This window comes from Semicossyphus pulcher, unplaced genomic scaffold (assembly GCF_022749685.1).
Source record: "Semicossyphus pulcher isolate SPU_LCO1_2020_fin unplaced genomic scaffold, fSemPul1.0.p SCAF_26, whole genome shotgun sequence".
NCBI classification, from domain to species: domain Eukaryota; kingdom Metazoa; phylum Chordata; class Actinopteri; order Labriformes; family Labridae; genus Semicossyphus; species Semicossyphus pulcher.
This window is the reverse complement of record NW_027211700.1, coordinates 6836129-6862652: the sequence shown is the minus strand read 5'-3', so window position 1 is coordinate 6862652 and position 26524 is coordinate 6836129. Positions and strand designations below refer to the sequence as shown.

At 42.8% G+C, this 26524-nt stretch overlaps 1 protein-coding gene across 1 annotated transcript; it reads left to right on the top strand.

Annotated features, from left to right (window-relative positions):
• The first annotated feature begins 5618 nt into the window (after positions 1 to 5618).
• On the top strand, positions 5619 to 7969 carry LOC138604655 (homeobox protein otx5-like). Its single transcript, XM_069676613.1, has 3 exons — positions 5619 to 5718; positions 6929 to 7080; positions 7331 to 7969. Exons 1-3 carry the CDS (start codon positions 5619 to 5621, stop codon positions 7967 to 7969), a joined length of 891 nt encoding a protein of 296 aa, XP_069532714.1.
• The last annotated feature ends 18555 nt before the right edge of the window (positions 7970 to 26524 follow it).

Genomic DNA, 26524 nt, shown 5'->3' with positions numbered 1-26524 from the left:
CAATGTTTATCGGTGTAGTTAAATGCAAGTAAAGTAAACCAACAGATATCTATATATGTAAACCAGTAGGCTATATATGTGTATACTGTATATAGTACTATTATGCAGTTCAGCATTATATAAGTGACCGCAGCCAGAGTTTATCTTTAGCCCAGACCCATGACGGACATCTGACAACACAAGGCCAAATACATGGACACACACACGCACACATGCTCCTACACATATATTATGCACCCGCTTATACATACACTAATGGTATGACATGACAGTGTGGCAGACAGCATGTAATGTAACCTGTATGCAGTGTGGGGCCTGTGTGTGTCTGCACATTGAGGAGTGCTTCTTGCGGAGAGACACATGGCCTGGCCCCGGACTCACGCGCAGTAATCCTCACATCAATTTAATGAGGAGTTAACACACACACTGACCTCGATACAAACACACGCACACACGCACGTATACGCACACGCACAGTGTTTTTAACCAGCATTCAACCAGATGCAGTAAAATGATATTTCAAATAAAACAATCTCATTTCCAAAATAAAAGCACATCAATAGTTTAACTGATTCTAAAATAAAATAAAAGCACGACAAAATTCACAGCAGGACCCTCTCCGTTCAACGCCCCTCCCATACCCCCCCTTCTCCATCTGCCCCTCTCTCTCTCTCCCCTCTCTCTCTCTCTTCCTCCACTTATTTCTGCCCTGTTTTATCATCACGCTCCTTCACTCTTCCTTCCCTCCAGCCCACCCCGTCCGTAACTTTCCACCCAGTTTCTTCCAGTAACAATTTCCCACCTCAACCAGTTCCACACACAAAGCAGCCGGTATGTCTCCCTCTCATCCTCTCCCCTTCTCTCACACACACTAACGCCGATGTGGCCTTCTCTCTCTCTCTTTCTCTATATCTCAGCCCGGCTCTTTCCCATAATGCCCCGTTACCTTATCAATAGTGATCAATCCAGCCACAGAACCGGAGGTGCTGCTCTCTGTCCCTGTGCAGCGAGCGCTCGGTTCTCTCCATCCACCCTTCCTCTGTCAATCTGGCCACAAACCCCTCTTTCCTCCCTTTATCCCGAGGTAAGATACTTACTTTTCAGATAAAGCATATTATGATAAATCGGCTGAACTCTGTGCGTGTGTGTGTGTATGTGTGAGTGTGTAACTGTCACACACACACACACACACACACACACACACACTCACACATACACTATAAGCACACAGTGTGCACACACAGACATACAAAAATACAGTGTGTATCGAACAACATGATGTCAGAGGTACTTAACAGCTGGGAAAGTGTTTGTGTTTATATAATGCGCGCGCGTGTTTGTTTTGGATCTTTTGTGATGTGATGTTTTCTGTCGTGTCATTAAGAATTATAATTTAAACACGAGCATAACTGATTCCCTCTTTCCATGTTTTTACCATCAGAATCAGAAGATTAGAATCAAATGCACACAACAAAGGCCGCTTTACCGAGGAGGATTCTGGGAAAGATTCACTTAATTTTCTGTGAAATAAAGCAGAAAGAAAAAAAAAAGCAGGGCCTGTAGATCTTTTATAATAAAAAACCGGCCTTGCACGCTTCATCACAATGAGGATTGTGTTGGAGCTGCGTCGGCATCAAACTTCACTTCAATTTCAATTTGAAATCCTTTTTCCCAGTCCCTGATCTGCCGGAGTGCTTGCACGATTGATTGCACGGTCAAAACAGTCACATGACACAGATCTGCATACATGCACTGATCAAATGGACGAAGAAGATTGTGTGCATTTCTCCTTTTTACTATAATTGTCCAGAATGAATGCCTCTTTGTCCATTGAGGGATACATGCACACAGGTTTGCTAATGAAATGGGATGACAGAAATAGTGGAGCACATGGGCGAATGTTCTCCAACAAAGTGGGATGGAAGTTAAGGTCAACAAGGGGAATAAAAGAGTTTGGAGAAAATGAAAACTAAATGAAAATACAATAGCTATGTTTGCCTTTGGGACGTGTGCGTGCTTGTTTTAAAATAGGATGTTTATGAAATGCTGTGTGTGTGTGTTTGTGTGTGTGCGTGTGTGTGTGTGTGTGTGTGTGTGTGTGTGTGTGTGTGTGTAGGAGTCTAGATTAGATGTCCTAAGCCTCTTATGTACTGGTTGTCCTTAATTTGCGTCTGCTCCGGGTCCTAGTGCGTCTGACAGCATTTTCCATACAACCAACAAACAACCAAACATCACATGTCGTGCAACAATAAAACACAAAGTCTTATATTACAGAGCATTAAAATAGAAAATGTGTTAGGTAGGACATTTGTAATTATGCACATTTAAGAAAGATCCCACAAGATTGAACTTTCTAACTACATTATGCGGAGACTGAAAAAAGTGAAGCAATTTATTTATTCTATTTTTTAAAACTAATTAGAAATGAAAACAAAAACAAAATCAGAGTTATTAACTTTGATCATTTTAGATTAACAACCAAATTTAACTGTAAATCACTGTTTCTATCTGTACAGGAATTAACACGATAGTGCTTATTCAAAACAATTTAAATGTAGTAATTTGCAATATTTGTAAATTTAGTTTATCCCAAATCTATTTATACTAACTGTACTGGGTAATTATAAAAAAAACCTTCACATATTAAAACCTTTATTTGTATAGGCTATTGACCTATTAAAACGTATCAATATTTGTAGAACCCCGTAGAGCAGTTACGTTAGCCCACTGTTATAGCTATTTTGTATTTGTAAAAAAAATAAATAAAGTGAAATTATTTAAACATATTGAATTATTGAACAGATTTTCCGTTGTAGATATTTACTCGATTTATTAGTTAGACAATGCGGCTTATCTTGTGTTTCCTGTATTGTTAAATAAAGTTTTTTGAAAAGGAAGAAAAAAATTGAGACATAAGAAAGTTAAAAACACGGAAAAAAAATGTTTAGTTTTGGTAGGCTATTTTCACACTCCTGCTACAGGGAAACAACTTATTTTAAAATATATTTATTAAACTAAAACTCACTTCCGGGTAACAATATGTCGAAATATGAACAATAAGTTTCTCAAGTAGGCCTACGATATAAATTTCAACACAGTCACAGTCTGAGAGAAACAGGCGCGTGAAGTGTGCGCGTGCACAGCAGTCTCGCGCGCCGTGTCGCGCGCTATGAGGCATATCAAAGGTCTGTCGCTATTCCCGCCGGGTTTTTTTTTTTTTCTCTGTCTCGAGACACTTTTGTCGTCGCACTCCTCACAGTTAGCTCCAGTATATCCTGCTAGCAGCACGAGCTACAACAACAATACAAACAAAACAAAACGTACCTGGATGTCAGCAAGTTAGGAGTCCACTGGAGACAGGTGGTATCCAAACGTCAACGACACACACACATAGGCCTCTCACACTGAAACGGCTACACACACACGCATACACTCACCTCAGCAGGTGAAGACATTTCATTGACGGTTTAGAAACGTTCAAACACGCCGGTAAAGTCTCTCTGTCGCTCTGTGTGTGTCTTTATATCTCCGCTTTGGCTTTACACAGCTAGATAAACCCCTTATACAGTTTGGGCTGTAGCTACATGGGTCTGTGTGTGTGTCTCTGTGTGTGTGTGTGTGTGTGTGTGTGTGTGGATTTTAAACTATAAGAAATCCGATTCAATTAACAAGCGCAGAGAATCGGCTTTGGACACTGTGAAATTGTCTCGCTGCAGAGGATGGCACAGGACAAACTGGCGCAGAGAGTGGGGACAGTGTCTGAAAATACACACGCTGAGTGTGACAGACAAAACAAAGGGTAAAAAAAAATAACCCGGAGGCCTTAATAAATATAACAGTCAAACAAAATTACCTTAACTTTAGCTCTGTTTGGACAAAGATAGACGAAGAGCTGGGAGGCTTGTACACATTCCGTGTAGAAACCATATAACCATTTAAAACTTAACTTTTAATGTTTAATTCTATATAGATGTTATTTAGTATTTTATTTTGCTAGACCAACGGCCTGTTTCCTGTTCTATAACAAAGATCATAACGCTAATAATTCATTTTTCCCCCGAATAAAACATTATTCTCCTTAGGATTCAGCATGCAGGTATTGATTACATTATACATTTATAATTATAATTTAACAGGAGTTAATAGCCAGTGACACATTATTATTATTATTATTATCATTATTATTATTATTATTATTATTATATTGTTATTGCCTGAAGTGAATGAATGCATGAATGGGCCGGAGGGAGCATGTTGGGGATCAGAAGGGGATTTAATAGCAGAACAACGCGGTCTTTGTGCTGCTTTTAATCCGGCCTGTACCCCCTTCTCCGCCTCCCGGTTGCTCTGCCTCTGCCTCCACACTCCGGCGGGGTCGCCCAATTATTTTAGCAAGCCAATTTCGAAAATGGTTCATATCAATAAAACGTGTTGACTTCCTGGAAAAAGAGTCGATGGTTCTCGAGGTTCTCTAAAAGTGGACCACGAGGGCGGCCTAACAACATCAATGTGTGTAAGGTAAACTCTCTTTAAGTAGTTTTATGCTCTCGAACACACTTTAATTTTGCCATAGGTTCTTTTCTTCACAATTACTGTTGGGGTTTTTTTTCTAATCAAGCTTCACTGCTCATATGTGAGCTACAAACCAGCAGGTGTCAGACAGGGCTGCTGCAGCCACGTGATGTTGTTTGTATTCTAAACATTTCAACAAATATAAGACAAAAACCGATCATCAACAACACTTCATGTAGAACTGCGGGCCCGACATGAATATATAATGACAGTACATGCGCGGTAGCATTTACATGAGCGCGCACAAAGAGAGAGAGAGAGAGAGAGAGAGAGAGAGAGAAGGAGAGAGAGAGGCAGAGAGGGAGGGCTCTGGGTGTCTACTTGGGTAAGAAGTTACTTCTAATTAGCCAGCCTCTTCTTGCTCGCCTCACTTGTCCACTCTGCAGATCCGGATCCTCTCCTCTCAGGGACCAGGGGCCCCTACACTTTTCAGCACCCGTCAGACCGCGGACAACGAAACTGTTGTGGAACTTCTGCTTTTGGCACCTTTTACCAGGCGACGCTGGTGCGCACCGCAATTACGCACGACTTTTATGGAGAAACGGCATCATAGCACGGCTCTTGTTAAGTTAGCCTCTTCCTTTTTTATATTTGGCATCTGAATTTATAGTCTTGGGTTAATTTAGGTTGTTGTTGCCCTTCTTATTTGGATAGAAAGAGCGTAACAGGTGATAAATCAGCTGTGCTTTTACGCGTCAGGCTAATACAGGTGTAAAAGCGCACGACCGTTATCTGCACAGCTAGAGACACAGGTGCCTGGTTCAACAGCACTAAGTCAGAGCAGCAGCACAAAGGTAGAAAAGGAGAAGACCAGCAAGAGAAAATCAATCAAAAACAACAACTAAGAGACAAACAAGCCACGGTAAAAGAAAAACAGAGAGGGAGGGGAGTGACTGAAAAAAACGAGAGAGAGAGAAAGAGAGAGAGAGAGAGAGAAAAAGAGAGAGACACCCCCCTGGAGACTAGCTAGGAGACCCGGCCCCCGGTCTGAGAGAAGGAGAGAGAGAGTGAGGGAGTGAGGGAGTGTTTTAAAGCCGGCAGGAGGCATGATGTCCTACATTAAGCAACCCCATTACGCCGTGAACGGGTTAACGCTGTCCGGCCCGGGAATGGATCTGCTCCACTCCGCCGCCGTTGGATATCCCAGTAAGTAATGGCCTATGACTTATCACTGTTTTTTTTAATTGTTGTTATTTTAACTGTTTTTAAATAGTTGTTTCAGGTAATAATTGTTTATTTTGAAATGATTAAAATGGAAGAATTCGCACGAGATAAAAAGTTATAACGTTTGCGTAAAATGGTGCGTAAAAACAGCCTGTGACCTTGGATGTAATTCTTTTTAATTCATCTGAACGGTAATGCTTTGTGACTATGAAAAGATGTCTCTGATTCTTCAGCAGTCACAACATGTGTTCACTTGACCTATAAGTTCTGCGGATTATAGAGTCAAAAAACAATAAAACTGTGTGTGTGAATGGAAACGCAGCCTGTTCACACACAGACTTAACACCAGAACAGACTCCAAGCTGTTGCTCTTATCGTGTAACCTATTTACAAAAAAAAAAGGATGCTCATTGTTGTTATTATTTTTGAATTCATGAATGAGCACTTCTTGTATTGTTTTAATGCGCTTCACGTCCTCATCAACATCTGTCGTCTTTAAGAGGACAGTTTGAATAAAACGATGCCGAAGTTTGGCACTGCTGACAGAAGGCGTGTTACAAAGCCTGGCCTTCCTGTCGCGGATGAGAGTTTGAATCAACGATGAGTTCAGTTAATTTTTTAAATAAAATCAAGGCCTTTCGTTTCCTCACTTTGTATATTTCGATTCACACAGGAAAGATAAAACAAAAAAACAGTTGTGTTATTTTTCTTGAGCATTTTTCGATCCAATAAAAACATTCAACGGGACCATTTTTTTTAATCAATGCCATTTTTTCCTGGTAGCAATATGACGCAAGATGCCGAAACAGTTTTGTGACGAAAATGTTTTTATTATTCCTCCAGAATTTCGTATAAAGTATTACTTAAAATATGATTTATTACAAGAAACATTCAGTTTGTGAAATATAGAACCGGGATGAAGTTCTATAACTTGCGAATTAAAGAGGAAAGCCATCGACATTTTATTGTTTGATTTCTTTATTAAAATAGTTAACCTCGATAAGGCATGTTTTGGTTTTAATATCGTAATTAAATGTTCTCTTCAAGCTATCGGCCTGTTGGGTTGCGCATAAATCCTCAGAAACATGAAGGCCATTTGGAAAAGTCCTTTTGCTAATTTTATTTCATGGTTTTTAATTAAATTGAATAATGAATAATAAATAATAAAAACTTGATTTCATTTTTCCTTTAGGCACCCCGCGTAAACAGCGTCGGGAGCGCACCACCTTCACGCGCGCACAGCTGGACATCCTCGAGGCGCTGTTTGCCAAAACCCGCTACCCAGACATCTTCATGAGGGAGGAGGTGGCCCTCAAGATTAACCTGCCGGAGTCCAGAGTGCAGGTAAGGCAGTAAAACCAGTATACTTCATGTTGTAATATTATAGTATTATTAGTGGTATGAAATAAGTAGCTACTGACTCACTGGAATAAAAGGAGTATCTGCCTCAGATTTTGACACAGACACAAAATTACACAGGGTTCCTCATAATAGAAGCGTGTCTGATGTATTTAAATCAGTGGATTTCTGAATGAAGTTGTGATTTGCTAACTGACCCTCTCTGCGATGCCCTCCGCCCTCCGCCCTCCTCCAGGTCTGGTTTAAGAACCGTCGTGCTAAGTGCCGCCAGCAGCAGCAGCAGAGCACAGGCCAGTCCAAACCGCGGCCCCCTAAAAAGAAGGCGTCCCCCGCTCGTGAGGCCAACACTGACGCCAGTGCCAACCCCAGCAACGGAGCCTACAGCCCTCAGCCCCCTCCTCCGGGCACCGCCATCACCCCCAGCTCCAGCTCGGCCAGTGCCACAGTGTCCATCTGGAGCCCGGCCTCCATCTCCCCGCTGCCAGACCCCCTGTCTGCATCCACCACCCCCTGCATGCAGCGCACCACTGCCTACCCCATGACCTACACCCAGGCCCCAGCCTACAGCCAGAGCTACGCAGGCTCTTCTTCCTACTTCACAGGCCTGGACTGTAGCTCCTACCTGTCCCCCATGCACCCGCAGCTGTCGGGCACCGGAGGCGCCCTGAGCCCCATCACAGCCTCCTCGATGGGTGGGCCCCTCAGCCAGTCCCCCGCCTCGCTCTCCTCCCAGGGCTACACAGCCGCCTCGCTGGGCTTCGGAGCCGTCGACTGTCTAGACTACAAGGACCAAGCTGCCTGGAAGCTCAATTTCAATGCCACTGACTGTCTGGACTACAAAGACCAGAACTCCTGGAAGTTCCAGGTCTTGTAAATACTAAGAGGTGGGAGGTGGGGAGGCAAGGGGACAGGGGAAGAAGTGAGAAATCCAACAAAATCAAAGTAGGGCGATTACCCACGATTGCTTTCGCCGAGTGTGTTAGAAGAAGGAGGATACATTGGGACACAGAGAGAAATTAATCAGATGAGTTTGAAGACGTAATCAGCTGAAATCACGTCTTCATTTTAGCGGTTTCAGAACAATATGAGCGGAGGTAAACTGATCTGTTGATGCCTGGCTTGATTGTAACACAGATTACAGTAGTGTTTCTTAGTTAAGCAGCGTAAAAATCAGCCGTGAAATCAAGGAACTGCTGAGTTACGGCAAACAAGATTACAATTTCTGTAAAATAAAATCCAATAAGTGAGAAACAGCTCAGTCGATTAGGAGTTCAGAATGACTGGGATTTAAAGACAGTATAATTTAATCACTGATGGAGACTTGGACGTGAGCGTGCGTAAACACAGGAGGCCTCTTGGCACATGCTGACCGCTTCTTTCTGAATGATCGTTCAGTAGCTTGGGTTGATAGAAGTGATTTAGAGCTTCAATCACATTTGAAGCTTGTTTTTTTAAAACTCGCCACAGCACACTTCAACAGTTCAGCGACCCACGAGTTTCCTGCATAGACAGCCTTGAAATCGACGTATCAAAGAGCCCGAGCTCGTGTTTATTTCTTCCTTCTAGACTTTGTCTTGTATTTTTTGTGACGTATTTCTTTTATAAAAGCTGCTTTTCATCAGCGAGCTGACTCAGAAAAGCTTTGAGCCAAAACATCTCACCTGACCCACACTGACGGGGTGTCTTCACAGGGTGGCCACTCTTTTAATACCATGTGAAAAATGTTCAGCAGACAGAAGCTGATGATTCCCAGTAGCCTTGTAATGATACCGACCCTCTGTAGCCTGCGTGCGATACAAGCGGAGGGGGTAGAGTTGGTCACTGAGGTGACTGCAGTACAAACCTGTTGCCTTTGAGCATGGTTGAAATCATTAGCAGAATGGCTCGTACATTGTTAGTTTAATAGGATCACTTCCAGACAATTTAGGCAACAACGGTCACATTGTGGCTTTTGGCAGCCGAGAGCTCCCCCCACCACCCCCACCCCCTTTCCATCTCACAGTGTTTGCATGAGGGGAGCAGATTGTTGAAGCAGTCCTTGAGTCTACAAATGACTCTAACATATATGTGTTTGCTGCTTCGGTGACGCGTTTGACGGGAGAGAAGACGGCACCAGAGAAAGGGAAGGGACTGGGCCGCCCCCGCAGCCCCCCCTTTGCACAGAGAGTTGGGTGCCTCTCTCTTCACTCCGACCTGTAAAGATGTGATGGGTTCCACTTTATGTGTTTGATGTATCTTTTCTTTTTGTATTAGATTTAAACAATATGTTTCTTTTAAAAATTGTGAATTCGTTGAAGTAAAAATTGTGTTAAGTTGATATTATCAGTATTATTACTCTCATCATTAATATTATGTCTTCAGCTGACATGGACGTTGCTAATAACTTTTTGTTGTTGTTACTTTAACTGTAAATATTAAAACTTGAAAATGCAATCATGTCTGGTACGCAGCGACGAGTTGCTGCGCAGACGCTCCACCCAACACAAACTCTCTCTTTCTTAATTTCTAGAAAAACTGCCAACTTTTTATTTTTCTGTTTGTATTTTTCTGGTTTCTGCTTCTTTTTTTTTTTTCAAACTCAGGGGTTTATCCAATAAAAGTAGCAGTAATAGGATACAATGCTGTTTATGCTGACTGTACTTTTATCTTTTGCATTACTATAATCTTCTCTGCTTATTTTTCTGACATGAATTATTTTGTATATTTCATTCGTCTCCTGTGTTCGACCAGTCTCACCACTACCATGCTAGATAGCTATGATGTTTCTGAGACATTAAACGACTTCATTAAAACTCGAAGTGTCTTTTTTTTTAAATCCTTTCATTGAATGTGTGCGGTGAGCGTTGAAGGAAGGGCTCACACGTGTGACATGTGTTATCCTTATTTATCTCTGCCCGTCGGGACTGCATTAGGAGGAAAGGGGAGTGTGGAACATCCAGAGAGGGGACATCGGGAATCAGTTTCTGGGAGCGTTCCAATAATCCATACAAGAGGTCGAGTGGGTGTAAGGCAGAGATGAGAGGGAGCAGGGCAGAGAGCTGCAAAAACAGATTAGAACTAACAATAATACCGAGTCCCAACGCTCCCGCTAGTCCCTGAACTGAATACGAGAGATGGGCGGATTATTTGGGATTTTTAAAAGTTCCTGAGTGTTGCTGCCACGGGGCAGCCAGAGGGTCAGGGTCAGTGCCACAGGGGTCATGAGAACTGACTGAAAGGTGTTAGCTTATAGAGTATACTGATGCCTTTTATCTTAAAACAAGGTGGTGGGTCTGAATCACAATGATACAAGAAGAAAATGTGCCTCAACCCCGACAGTCGTCTGGGGCTGTTGGTTTTAGCTACACTAGTAACGACAATGTCGGGCCCATTGAGATACCGCCACAACTTGTGGATGGATTGCCATGAAAGTTTCTCCAGACCAGAGATAAAGGCAAATATAATAAACTGACCGAGCAGTCATTCCTGCAAAAAATGTTTCAAATGTAACTGTCAGGAAATACATGTCACCTCTGGTCAAAAGGGTCCTGGGTCAGCTGTTGCATTAGTTGAAGCTAATCATCCATCCATCCATTATCTATACCGCTCGTATCGTGTTCAGGGTTGCGGGAAGGCTGGAGCCTATCCCAGCTGTCATTGGGCGAGAGGCGGGGTACAAACTGGACTCGTCAATCACAGCGCTGACACATAGAGAAAACCTTTCAATCTCACACTCACTACGGGCAATATAGAGTCACAGATTAACCTATCGGGCATGTCTTTGGACTGTGGGAGGAAGCCGGAGTACCCGAAGGGAACCCACGCATGCACGGGGAGAACATGCAAACTCCACACAGAAAGGCCCTCTTTGTCTGAACTGGAGTTCAAACTAGGAAACTTCTAGCTGTGAGACGACAGCGCTAACCACTGCACTGCCGTGTAGCCCTGAAGCCAATCAATGTGGCAGAAAAGATTTTAGTACTTTTTTACTTCTAAAAGCCCAAAAGCAACAGAACTTGAGGATGCGATCTCTAGATGCTGAAATTCTTGCACTGTTGGAGCAGCTCAAAAGCTGGCGCATCACCCTCCGCTAACCCAAGCGCTGAGGAATCCTAATGTACGTGGAGCTGTAATAGTGCATTTGAAAATGCGAGCCAACTTCGATATACACTGATCAGCCTTTACACTATGACCACCTGCCTAATATCATGTAGGTCCCCCATTTGCCACCAAAACAGCCCTGACCCATCAAGGCATGGACTCCACTAGACTTCTGAAGGTGTGCTGAGGTATCTGGCACCAAGACGTTAGCAGCAGATCCTTTAAGTCCTGTAAGTTGCGAGGTGGGGCCTCCATGGATCGGACTTGTTTGTCCAGCACATCCCACAGATGCTCGATTAAATTGAGATCTGGGGAATTTGGAGGCCGAGTCAACACCTTGAACTCGTTGTCGTGTTCCTCAAACTACTCCTGAACCACGCTTGCAGTGTGGCAGGGCGCATTATCCTGCTGAAAGAGGCCACAGCCATTATGGCATACTGTTTCCACGAAGGGGTGTACTTCCTTAGGTAGGTGGTACGTTTCAAAGTAACATCCACATGAATGGCAGGACCCAAGGTTTCCCAGCAGAACATTGGCCAAAGCATCACACTGCTTGCCTTCGTGCATCCTAGTGCCATATCTTCCCCAAGTAAGTGACACACAAGCACCCGGCCATCCACATCCTGTAAAAGAAAATGTGATTCATCAGACCAGGACACCGTCTACCATTGCTCCGTGGTCCAGTTCTGATGCTCACATGCCCATTGTAGGCGATTTCAGCAGTGCACAGGTGTCAGCAAGGGCACCGTGACCGGTCTGCAGCTATGCAGCCTCATACGCAACAAACTGCGATGCACAGTGTGTTCTGACACCTTTCTATCAGAACCAGCATAAACTTTTTCTGACCCAGTTTCTGACCCATTAACTGCTCTGACCCAGTCGTCTAGCCATCACAATTTGGCCCGTGTCAAAGTTGCTCACATCCTTAAGCTTGCCCACTTCTCCTGCTTCCAACACATCGACTTCAAGGAGAAAGGGTTCACTTGCTCTTTAACATATCCCACCCATTGACAGGTGCCATTGTAAGGAGATAATCAATGGTATTCACTTAACCTGTCATAACCGGTCACTGATCGAACAGAAGCCCGTTTCACACATGCACTCCTGACAAGGCCTGTGAGTCTATGGGTGTTGCACTCAAACTCAATCACACAGCTTTAAAATGCTAATCACCGCTACACTACGCCATGACCAGCATTACTTTTCTTGGCAGTTGGAGCACCTTCCCACTCAGACTTGCCCAGTAACAGCGAGGCTCTGCCTTCTGACTGGGATTTAGCCAGAGAACAGAGAGCTGGGTTCAGCCTCACGGTGACACAGCATAACCCCGGCCACGCAGCCCAAAAGCTCATTATGAAGTGCAGTAGACTACGGGCCACTAACCAGCTTTGGCTTTAATGGGTGTTCATTTAAGTTCCGCGTGTAGAAAACGCCATACTGCTGCTGTGACAACTTCATTTTGTACTTTTAAGTTCTTACTGATATTGTGAGCAGTCAATTCAGCATGCAAACTGAGAATCACTGATAAACGGATGGACCCCTTCCTGTGCTCTGCAGGCGGTGTGCTCCTGTAATCCTCCTGCAGCAGCATATGGACTCTGGAGCACAGAGACACAGACACAGATACACTCAGGACTTAGAAATATGATTCATTTCTTTCCTCACTCTAATCCCTCACAAACAAGCTGGTGGCCAGCCTGCTCTGGAGGCACACTGTAATCATGCCACAGGCTGCTGCCAGAGCTGACCAGCCTCCCCCGTCATCCCTCCCCCCTTCTTCCACCCTCCCTCCTGCGGGCCTGCAGTCCATTTTCCTCTTAATCGATTCCTAATCCCGAGGCCGCCAAGCATACACGCGCAGAGCACGCGCTCAAACACACACCCTTACACTCACACACATATGCACAGACGTTTCCACAACCATATATCTATGAAAGCAGGCTCACACACACATGCATACACATGAAAACAGCTGCAAACAGGCTGCAGACAAAAGAGCATATGGCATGCACAGTTCACAAATTCATTAACAAGTTGTTTTCCTGGTTTATAAAATGAAATGAAAAAGAAATCTGTTACAAAACAGTCGATGTGAAATGATTTCAGAATTAAGTGAGGTACATGTTGTGCTGTCGTGTGGGAACAAAGCAAAGTCAAACATGGTTGCCTGGTCAAAAAGTGGTTAAAACTATTCACAGCCTGTGTGTGCTCGCTGTAATCAGGAACAAGATTGTGTTTTTATTACAAATAAATTCAGTGTCCCGAGATTCTTTCTTAATCTGTGTCTGCCCATAAGTCAGCGACAAGTCAGAGATTGTTTTACAGTCTGTATATTGTCATCATGGATGTGCAAGACCAGAAGCTCCTGTCTGTTGTCACTGGTGACACTGGAATTTAAACCTGTGAACGAGGAACACCAGCAATATTACAATCTGCTTCTTCTGCGTATGTAAAAAAAAAAAAGAATAGCTTGAGTTTCCAGGATACTTTATGGATTTACTATTACTCACCTGGATACAAGCTGCAACAAAAAATGGTGTTGAAGAATGAAGCCTGTGCAGAGGTCCAAAAAGTGTCTACTTGAGGCTGCCCAATAGGCCCCACATTGAACAGCATAACCAAACATGCTTTGAGCCCACATGGCTCATTTCTCTTCTCATGACAACTATAGGGAGGTGAACTGTGGCAACTCACCTGTTTTAATGATATTAAGCCGAAAGGTGTGCATGATTAAGGGTGTGGTCTCTATGAGTGACGGGTGGATGCCGGTAGCTCGTCAACATAGCCACAGAACGTAACCTCTCGGTCTTGTTTGTGTTGTCGCTGCCTTTTGGAGATTTTTCATGCAAATAGGTGACAAATAATCTGGCTTCCTGTGTGGCTTATGGAACTATCTGGCCCTGCAAGAAGCCTGTGCTCCAGCCTTTTTGGTGAGTTAAATTCAAGTATTATATTGATAGTTTTACACAAAGTAGCAGGCAGCTGGCCTTACCTGGCTCGTTAGCTCGTTTATAAAATATATTTATTCATTCGTCGACCATTGCAGGAGTCAGGATTGTTGTCGGCTTTGTTCCTTGGAGCGATTTCAGCGGACAGCAGTGATGAGCAGACCGGTTATTTTAGGTTTCCTGTAAGGTGTCGTTCATCCGCCGCTTTCGCAACAGAAATTCAGGCGCGCGAGCGGCGCTACATTCCACAAGCTCTCTTTGCTTCTTAAGTCTGATAAATACACAACAGCACCTCAAAAAGAATCTGCTCTGTGGGCAAGACAATTTTAAGCTAGCTCATTCACCAGCTAATGATCAGCTCTGGGTGTGGACCGTGAAGCTTTGATAACTTAGCATCCTCGCTCTTCTGAAGCACCACCTTCTCATCCAAATACCATGTGGTCACTTCTGGCTCCAGAAAACCAACATGGTGGTGTCCAGTACGCCTTACTCGTGAGGTAGCTGTTTCTACAGCCATTATTTATACACTCTATGATATCACGCTGCCACTGAGCTTTGCCTAAAAGTTTTCCCAGTGGCCATTTGCAGTATTGTACAATAATGTTCCTCTGCAGCCTGTTGACATGACATCTCACACTTCAACCAAGTAGGTAGGTAGACACTTTTGTGGCCATTCTGTTGGTTTTAAGCATCATTAAACTTTTTTGTTGGAACAAGTTTGCAAATAAGTATGTATTACTGCCGAACTGAGCAGAATAAAATATATTTTTTTGACCTGGTTAATTTATAGCTAGAAAAAGTGGAATTATTTGCTTGATGTTAGCATGGCCTAACCTTTGCCATTCTGGGATAATGACAGTACAACTCTGTGATTATACAGGTAGATCTCAGTAACCTGCAAAGCAGAGATGATCACAAGTCACTTTTTGCAAGTTCTAGTCAAGTCTCAAGTTTTTTGAGGGCATAGTATAAAATTCACATCAATATAGAGAGGGGGGCTAAAATTGATGTAGACTAACGTTAGTCAGGGTAACAGGAAATATTACAACCATTATAAGACATGCAATAATAACTAATGACAGTTTTAATCTACCGTGAATGAACACATCCCTTTAGCCCCTAAACACAGTGTAACGGTAACCTTATAAGCCTGTAATGTTAACGTTACGTGGTCAACAATAAACCTGTAACCTAAACTGGCCTTTAGCCGATGTTAATAAGAAACATGGTATTTCTCTCGGTTTAACAACGTTAGCCAGCAGATGGTGGCAGCAAAAATTTTTTATAGTTTATAACAAATGCAATCCAGCACTGGCAAGGCTTCTTTTTAAAAATATATAATTCAACGAACAACAATATGAAAGTTAACTTCCCACCAAGCTAACGCTAGTAGCAAGCTAACGTCAGATAGCTGATACAGCTGAGCTAATCATGTTTGCTAACTTGACTGACCAATCTACACGTTTTCAGGTGCCTGATAAAGATTGATGCGGTCAATCCAGCATTTTTGTAACATCGACGTTACATTCGGCGATTCTTTTATTCAGGCTTTGTGTGAAGTTATTTGAGGCGATAGATTCAACAGATGGTAATGGCACTGTAGCAGCTGCAGCTGATGTGCTCGCCATGGTGTCATCTGTGGAGTGCCTCTCCTGGCACACAGTGTCTCCTCCGAGTGGTGGCTGTATTTTTAAACCCATTGCGTTTCTGAGTTTTGACCCTGGTGAGGTTGCTGTATCTGGCTAGTGTTCAGTATTGAAGCAGCAGATTGTTAGGAATGTGAAGCGAGCCGCTAATAGTTAGTTATATTCCTGTAAGTATGAGCACACATGTCATTTTATGTTAAGCATGTGAAGTAAAATGGATTGTTTGTAAAGTTAATTTAAAATTAATGCTAATTTCCGTTTGTGCGCAACTAAAGCACCCGACCGTTTTGACTTAAAATGACTTGATGACATATTCTGATGTCAGCTTGCCGGTAGCACAAGTTTGCCGCCTCAACTCCAGTCTAGGCTCCCACAGCTGTCGCATTCGCAGTCGAGTCGAGAATATATTGCTATGTTCTTTCAGGTGTAACTTGGGTGGACGTAGGCTAAATGAACGACTTCGCTCCGCCATTCCGCCTCCGTGCGTTTTACACAGAAGACGGAACATAAGAGAGGTGTATTAATCCCGCCTTGAACTGGCAGTGTAAAAGGGGGCTTGAGGCACTTCATCATGAACCCTGCATCATTAAAAAAAAAAGGAGGAAATTATTTCTTAAAAAGAGTGGGAACCCTGTCAAGTCCTTGTGGAGCAAGTCCAAGTCAAGTCTCAAGTCACATTCGAGTGTCCCTCAAGTCCCTCAGTAAGTACGCTGTTCTGCCCAACACTGACAGTTAAGCCAGTCTAATAATGATAAATACTGTTTTGAATTCGCATTTCTAAAACAGTCAAATTAAAATAGTTTATACATAAAAAGTGACGTAATAATCTGTCATTGAATCCAATGTGTAAACGTGCAGTAATGCTGCTAAACCACGTAGCACTGCAGTGTAAGTAGGTGTGAGTGATCTGCTGCTAGTGGTGCTAACAGGATCAGTATTACAGTATGAATGGATCAACCAGCCACTGTCAACCTCAGCATACACTTCTGCTAAGGGCTTTAACGCAGATTACAACTTAACACCTAGTTAATATCACTAATAGTAAAAGTCAGAGTTTAGAGCCTCAGATTAATCATATGTCGGACTGAAACGCTGGATTACGGGAGCGTTTGGATTTCGGTGGTGGAATATCAAACACAAATGTGATCAGAGACACTGAGGGAATATTTCTGTCACACGAGGCAATAGGTTGACGATTTGCAACTTTGTCTCAGCAGGCCTTTACTGCTTTATGCTGCTTATTTTGATCTTCTTAACCTTAACACACACTGGTGACAATGAGCTGCTTTGGGGGTTGGATGCCTTGCTCAAAAGCATCTACCGTACACAGAGAACAGTATTTATGTTCCTGACATTAGGATTCAAATCGGCAACCCATTTTCTTCCCTACTCTATATTTTCATGTCTTCTGCCCCACTATCTCTCCACCGTCCTTCATACCATCTTCCCTCGTGTGCCCCCTCTTCCTAGCCACCTCTCCCAGTGTGCCCCCTCGTTCCCTCTGCTCCACCTCTCCTTGCAGTTTGTTATTCTTGCTGATCTAATTTAGAGAATGTCCCAAATCCTCTTAGTGTCCTGCTCCCTCAGCGCAACACTAAGTGAATTAGACAGGATTACTGTCTCCCTCTTCCTCCTCCTCTTCTCCTTCCTCCTCCTCCTCTTCTTCGTCTCCATGCTGTCCCTGTCTCTCCTCATCATCCCGCTCGTACGTCCATCTTTCTGTGGACATTTCTCTCTTCGTCGGCAGGATTAAAGCCTTCTCCCTCTCCAGATGACAAATTGGTTGCAATGTTCCCCCGGTGACAGATGCTCTCGCAGGCCCAGTGCATCATGGGACTGAAAGTATCGTTAATTAAACTTTGACCTCTTGCAAATAAAAATAGAAAAACTCTGACATAACACAGCAGGAAGTCCACCAAACATCCGCATGTACAGCGAGAACAGGAGATGAAATCAGTGAAGTACAATGACATCTGTAACCAGCGTTCCTGTTGCTCACTGCTTCTTTTTCTGTCTACTTTCTCTAACAAAATGTCACCCTCTTAAGCAGCGTCAGAGCCATGTTTCCCTGCTACGTGACCTGAGATGGACAGCAAGCTGGAGGAACCCCAAGTCCAGTCAGGCAATCCAGTTCCAGATTCATGCCAGTGTGATATGGTCTAATCCGTAGTCTGGCTCCTTCAGGTTTACCCTGATCTCTGCAAGTGCCAGTACAGGTCAAGTTAGGATGCCTAGTGTTTTCCAGGACAAAACACCTTGCTGTTATTTGGTTTAATTGTGTAAGATTTGTTTTGCTTTGCTTTTTATTATTCAGGACTTTCCAGCATCATGTCAAATTGCAACTTTAAACTTGTGCAATTTCCGTTCACAAACTCAGGCCAAAGTATGTGTGAACTATGTATGAGATAAGATAAGATAGTAGCTGATACAAGTCGATAACTCTTCACACATACATGACAGCTCCCTAAAAGTGAAGCCAAACCCTCTCTACCGCCCCCTGCTGACTGGCTGCAGTATAGGTCATAAAGCCCGCCTCCTCCATGTTAACAGATGGGACATGAGTCAAACTATAAAATCAAAATACACGCCAAATACATTTTTCTCAAACATGGTTTCTGTCATTATAGTTAGTTCTTATCAGGCTGATTTACGTCCAAGTGTTAATTTTTCTGACAAGTTTACTTTTAATTAGTTATTTGATGCTGTAAAAACGATGATTGACAGCTCTGTTGACAAATATGGCTCCTGCAGCCGATCTGTTCCAGATTAGCAGAGTAGAGGAGGAACAGTGAGAGGAGACGTAAGTAAAACAATCACTACCGTCATTGAAGTTTCCACATATGTGAACGTCTACTTCAGAACTACACAAGAAGCTGTTCTGCTGTTAAACACGCCGACGTGTGGGATCTTTCCTGTTTTTTCCGGTAAGTGTGTCTTTTGGTTAGCGCAAAGTAGCTACGGCGGCTTCACCCACCGATCTGGCTCCAAATGACGTCACGCTAGCCTCCGCCGCAAGGTATTTTGGCTTCACTTTTGTACAAAGACAGCAGATGGAGACACGCCGTCCATCTATACATACAGTTATTGCTCTGCATCATGAATCTAATTGTTCACTAACTTGTCTATGCACTACGCGTGTTACTGGAGTATACCTTGAGAGGGCACACCAGAGAGCTCAGGCTGTATGCAACTACCGTATGTGTGGGATGTAAACAACAGACATGGCGACACTCGAAGAGGTTACTGTTAAGGTAATTCTGAATTCTCGGTGGCTGGTAACTGACTGAATGCCGTAGCCAGTTCAGGCGTGTGATGACCGGTGGGCTGTCTGCACCGTCCCCACTCCGTTTCTCCAACATGTTCCTCGGACTTGTTTCCATTTAGTTTTGCAGGTTTCTATGTTGACGTCTAAAATGGAACTTATCTGTGGCTGCTATTTTGACAGGCATGTTTGTCGCTCTGCAGTGGCAATGACACATCGTACAGATGTGGATAATTGCAGACTTGGTTTATCAGATTGTCTTCAGAACTTTCTGCCATTGTTGTCATTTTTGAGGACGTGCACAGCGGACGCTCCAAACAGACGCAGGGCATGCGAAGTCAGTATATCTCCAGCCTAAACATGGTGTCCTAACGGCATGCGACGCGAGCTAGCATCATCTGCTTGATTCCATTGTTTCCTATTGGATTGTCCTAATTGGCCGCGAGTGACGCAGCACTAAGCAATACGATTCATTCCTGCTCATTCCTGTTACTTGCATAGACATGGATGAGGAGTCCAATTCATGATGTTCAGATGAGGAGTAGGCCAAGGCGCTGGGAGTGTCCAGGTAAGAAAACGTGACGTTAGGACATGGTGTTAAATTTGTCTGTGCACACATTGATGCCATAATTTATTAGCCAAAAAAACCAACTTCCTCCCCTCTTCCTAACAGAAGCCTCCACAGCTAAATGTGCGTTCTGCCCGGATCTTTGATGTTGCCAGCAGAGACGGTTCAGATCTGTTCTGACACTGTGGAGGCATTCTTGCCTACTGTTTTATAGCAGCGAGGTAGAATCGATACAGGTGATTTCAAGTCATTTTTAAGCAGTAACAATGTTATGCTAACTAAGAGTGTAACTTTTGTCAGAGTTTAAAATGAATGAAGCCATTACACGTTAAAAATCTGTTTTTCTGTGATGCTTGGAGGACACAGCAAGTCCCAACAAGATGCGAGCTGAGCTGTGCGAGCGTATTTTTAGGTTGTCAGCTTGCTTTAAGGACATTTCATTTTGCAACATTCACAACTATTTTAGGACTCCTCTCCAAAACAAAAGGACCGATGACTGAAAATGATCTCTTTAAAGTCCATTCTTAAGACATACTTTTATTGGCGAGCCGTTCTGGATTTAACTTTTTTTTTTAGAATTAATTTAAAAGAATTTGATGTCTTTTAGAGTTCTTTAAAATGAATTTTATATATTTGTTAAACTAATTGTTATTTTAATATCTGCCTTTGACTTTATGACCTGTCTGTTTTACTTCATGACCTGTTGGTTTTGCTTTGCTGCCTTTGTAAAGCACTTTGTAATTTTGATTTTGAAAAGTGCTTAATAAATAAAGGTTATTATTAGAATTATTATTATTATTATTATTATAAAATAGTAAAACCCTGAATAAAGCAGTTTAATGTTAGCAATGTGTGTTTCTCTGATGATCTTTGGCGGACACAAGACAGAAAGATGTGCCAAAGATTGCTTTCATTTGAAACAACACTTTATGCTCCTTTGTAGTCATGACTGAAACAATAAAGGAAAGTTCAATAGCATAAGGAAGCTAAGATAAGATAGACTTTATTGATCCCCCATTGGGGGAAATTCACTTGTTACAACAGCTCAAAGTAAAGGGCAGGGTAAAACAATTGATGAATAAAAAAGGCAAGACAGAATGACAATAAAATGCAATAATAGTATATTAATAATAAATATTTACACTATGTACACCTTTCACTTATTGTGGAAGTTTTTGTACAAAAGAATTCCACCTGGTGTGTATGATGGAGATATGGTTGCTGATAAGTGAAGTGACCTACAGTATTGCAGATTAAATAACATGAGAAGTAATCGCACAGACATAATTGCACGGTATGGAGTACGTAAGTATATGTACCAAAGTATTATATTATCCTATAATAATATGTTACAGTAGATATGCAAAAGCAGTGCAAAGTAGCTGCCATGTCGTGACTGGTGGATGAGTATTGTGATCAGACTGTGATACTGATGTTATAGTCTGACTGCAGATGGGATGAATGACCTGCGATAGCGCTCCTTCTTGCAAGGTGGGTGCCTAAGTCTGCTGCTGAAGGAGCTGCTTAAGGCCCCTACAGTGGTTGTCCATGATAGATGTCAGCTTGGATAACATCCTCCTCTCACCCACCTCCTCTATGGAGTCCAGAGGACAGTCCGGGACAGAACCGGCCCTCCTGACCAGTCTCTTCCTGTCCCTCTCTGTGCTCCCTCCTCCCAAGCAGAACACTAACAGAGTCCTGCACACCTCAAAGGACCTCAGTCTCCTCAGCAGGTGCAGACGACTTTGTCCCTTCTTAATTCTCTCTCTGTGTATTTGTTCATGTTTTACAAAGGGTTGAGCCAGGCCTTACAACAATAATCATCACGTCACATACGTACCGGGTTTCACAAACTTTTCCCGTGTAAGTGGAGTGCAGAGCCGTCTGTTCCCTGAGCTTTTAAACTTTGCCCAATCTCGTCAACACACATTTACTTTATTCTTTATCTGACTTACCGCACCGTGAGCGCATCTTTTATCTCCTGCAATATGATTGTCAAAATGTTTTGTTCTTACAGAGCTCCACTTTGTCAAACACACTTTACTGCATTTAGAGCATCAGACCTTTTTATTGTTCAATCCCCCTTTTAGTGTAAACCCTTCCATCTTCCTCCCCCCTCTCTGCCTCCCTCTTTCTTTGTCTCAATCTCTCACTATCTCCTATCTCCTCCTTTCTCTCTTCATCTGCAGGCCATCTGAACATCCCTCCTCCTCCTCCTCCTCCTACTCCCTCACTTTCAGTAATTCCAGCGTTGCCTCTCTCCCTCGCTCGCTTGCGTAGCTCACCCTAATCCAGCTCTGACCTCAATCCCGTGATGTAACGGATCATGTGATGAGGGGAGAATGAGAGAGAGAGAGAGAGAAATAGAAAAGAGAAGAGAAAGAGAGAGAGGAACAGGGGACGTGAAGTGGGGAAACATGGTCTAATCCTCGATGCTGGAGCTGCAGACCAATCACACACTGATGGAGGGAGGGAGGGGGGGTCAGGGGGTGCCTCCATTAAGTTACAAAATATTAGTCAGACACACACTGATGCACTCACAAACACACTCGCATACCAGCACACACACACACACACACACACACTCACACACACTCACATCCGTCCTGTAAACAACAAGTCAACATGTTTGTCTCATGTTTGGTTCCTTACATGCCAGTTTGCCTGCGCCTGCCAACAACAAACACACCAACAGCACTCTTCATTACTCACACTGAGATTTATACTTTCAAATACATAAATATATTAAGTTTTATACCTTTTGTTGTTTGTATAATCCAACAATGAAGGTTAAATCATTAACCTCCACATAAATCAAATTATTTTGCCCCTCCAGTCCTAAAGTCACATGATCAAACGGGTAATAATATAAATTATAAACTCACTGATATCAAATTATATATAAAGTAGATCAAATCTCTAGCAGAGTGTGAACGCCTGAACAGAACTTCTACACCTTCGTTGTGGAGAAAACATCATTTTTTTTGTATAAAACAAGCAAAAGTCAGTTTAAAATCTCACATATTTTATAAATCTTGGTCTGTAAATGTACATAAAATGGCTATATTACACAGTGGCCACGTGGATGATTGTCTAAGCATCATAAAAATTGATATAGATCCACATTAAATACTTTATATCGTAAATCATGAGTTAACGTAACTTTAAAATGTATGGAGGCCAATTTGTGCCAGTTTAAAAAAAATCTACCACCGAACTTTTTCATCATTGTTTTAAAAAAGAAGTTATTATGTCATAAATATAGGTATATTTTTTGCTTTTCTTAACCCTAAATGTACATTGACATACTACACTTAAAACAAGGACAAATTAAACAAGGTAACACAGACACTTAAACATTAAATATTACTATTTACAGACCTATGAATACAATAAATATTATATATATATATATTATTTGATATACAGGAGACAAATGGAGAGTGCAAAGGTGCTGTTATGAATTAGGTTGTTATATACAAGAGGTAGATTGTTGTAGTATTTACAATATTTACAGGTAATGTGGATTGACCTTCGATGTATTGATAATATATATACATGAAAAAGAGGGTGAATTTCAGCAATGACAACACAAGTAAATAATATATTTCTAATGCACAGTGGATTTTTGTCCTTCACACGTACAGCTGATAGATATATATATATATAAGACAAGGAAATATGATGTCATTATGACACTATTTGACAAAAGGTTTAATAATGAGAAAAGGTTGAATATATAAATCATCTTCCATAAAATGAATCCATACCTTTCTAGTTTGTATTACATAGCAGTAAATGTCTTCCTTTCCTTCACCTGAAAATGCTTTCTAAGTTCTGCTATTAACACCTCTGTCGGACACACATAAAGAGAAGGCAACGTGTCCACTCCAATCTGCTTGTTCTTCAGCTTCATTGGGCCTCTTCCTTTCACCTTTAGTGTCAGAGCTATGCGGCACAGTGTGTCTTGTGTAATACCACAACTGGTCATCAGGGGGAGCTGTAGAGAAACAACAGAGACTCGTGTACGCCGTCCCCTCCCTCCCCTCTTGTTCCTGGTAGCAGTGTGACTAGAGGAGCACATGGCCTGCGAGACAGAGGCCAGCACACACATGCAAACACACGCACACACACACTGGTACAGCAACACAGCTCCCTGCATGACTCGCAAATGAGACCAAACTTTGAAAAGATATTAGATAATATAAAAATAACTCCACTCTGGCTCTCACAGCCCCTCTCCACTCAATAAGGTCTTTGAATGTGATGTTTAATATTCACTGTAAAACAAATAATATCACCAGAAGTTTAGACGCCTATCTTTAATCTTCATTTTTTATATATATATATATTTTTTTTTAACTCGAGGCGCTGGCACTCAAAGCTGCTTTTGGACCTTAAAAAAGTCTGTAGCTAACCATCTGCGGTGGCTTTTCACTTTTGGTTTTGACACTCTTGAAACTCTGGTAATCTTAGTTCCGTTGACTTGTTGGGAAGAATATTGTGTTTCTGTGCTGCCTTTTATTATCTGATAACAAAATATTTCCCGTATAATTTTACAGTTCACCCAGGACAATAAAAGATCAACAAGTTTCGTTAGAACTTCAATACAGTTCTAGCTAACTAGCTTGTTTGCCAAGTGCACTTATTGCTAATATTAACTATGCTGGCCTTAACAGACTACTTCAGGCATATATTTAATCTCTTTTGCACTGAACATTCGTCAAATAGCTGTTGGCCTGTAATGTGAGTGGGTTACTTTTACTAACCATTCACATAGGCTAGCTCTTAGCATTTAGCAACTTTTAGCTCATTGCTATGGATTTCTGACCGCAAAAAAACTGTAAGCCTACAGTTAGATCTTTCAGCTCTCACTCTTACCACACATACTGTAAATATCACTGCACTCTGTTTCATGAATAGCTTCAGTACTTGTTAAACAGTGTGTGTGGCTCCTATGACCCCTGCGGCGTTGCTAGTTGACTAGCAGGTTGTGCCAATAGCTAAACATGCTTAATCCCTGGGAGCAATTCCTGTAGCCCCCGCCTTGCCTCAGGTTTCCCAGCCCCCCACTCACCATGCCTCTTTGTGCACTGGTACACTACATTAATCTGCGCTCATGTAGTCCGAACCCACTCAACCCCCCTGCCCCTGCCCTCCTACCATTACTACAACCCGAACACACACAGAACACCCCCCATATCTTTCCCTGGACTTAAGACATTGGCCCTTAGATTGGCACCCAGAACTGCTAAATTCTAACGATGATGCTCTGCATGAAAACGTTTCTCGTTCAATATTGAAAGAGAAAATTGAGAGAGACCGAAACCGTCTGTATGAACCACAACTTTGAGTGGCCATTATAATGTAGTTTAGACAGATAAAGATGATGTTGAAAGGCACATGGTGAGACCTCGTCAGTTTGAAGCACACTAAGGCCTTTATAATACGACTCCTGTCGCCGTGGGATATTTTTCTTGACGTTATGGGCCTGTGTCCACTAATTTTTTTGTGGTGGCAGCGCCCACGACCTCAATATCAGCGCTTCTCACCGGCGCGTACTGTTGTGAGGCGGCACTTCCGCTTCCATTGATCGTGTCCGATAAGTCTGTTCTAAATATGCGTAATATTTGTTTATATTCATGGGAATTGGAATGGCATTAGCAGCAACTCTAGACCTGGAAATTGTACCCTGAAATATACGAAAGGATTAGCTTCTCTTCTGGGATTGTTGTTGACAAAGTTCATACCGTAGGTCCCGCCCTTTCTTGATTTGGATTGATGAGGGAGGGAGGGAGAAGTGACGAGCGCAGCGGTGTTCCAAAAGTCGAACAATTTTCAACTGAGAGCACTGTGAGCGCAGCTGCAAAAAACAGGACCAGGAGGGCGTTTTGCACTGAGGATGCTGAAGACGCACAAAAGACGCTGTTAGTAGACAAAGGCCGCAAAGATTTCCAGACAACTTACGAAGGCCTGAGGTAACACTGATCATTTCAAGAGTGTCTTACATTGAAAAAGGTCAGTCTCTCCAGGGGGGAATCGTGGTTATACTAAATATTTACAGGTTAAGGTGTGTTTGGCATGAAAGAATTATAACAGGCTTATAAATATACCTGTGTCTCTGTTCCTTCACTGTAACTGCACTCATTAATTCATCTGATTCAGCCATTAAACATACTTAAAAAAACTAGGACCCCTAACCATCCACCCGCCCACCATATACTGTACATCTGTCCCCTTCCTCCTTCCCCTTCTGTCCCTCTCTGCTCCATGTCTATAAGCCCCCTCCCTTCCTAAAGACACACACACACACACACATACTCTGTACCAGTTGTGTACTAATCTGGGGTCGACCTCTCAACCTGCCTCTGCCCCCCCATCTTCCCCCAACACACACACACATCTCTCTATCTCTCTGTTTGTATCTGTCTTCCTCAACATCCGTCCACCTCTCTCCTCCACCCACATCTCATCTCTCCTCACACATGCACCACCCAACCTACCCCCCCTACCCCCCTCCTCCCCATACCAATCCCAGCACTGTGTTAATCTGGTGCTGGTCTGACGGTCAGCACTTTGAGCGGCAGACAGACAGATTGGCTTTAATCCCCTGAGTGCCACAGATGGAGCGCCACTATGCAGACCTTGGGGAAGGCGAACGCACAGTTGTGTACGCACACACATACGCACACTCACACACACATGCATGCATACTGGGACGTCGCACAAAACTCTGTGTCCTGTATGTAGACGTACTTTCTGGGCTCCTCCAGGCATCCACGGCTATTTTTTCTTGTATCTCTGTGGGTCCTTCTCATGTTACAGTCGTGTAAACTCCCTCTTTTCCCACCTGAATACAAACACACTCCATATCCCTTTCACACATAAACTCCTGGTAATTTCCAGACAATTTCGGGAGATTTTC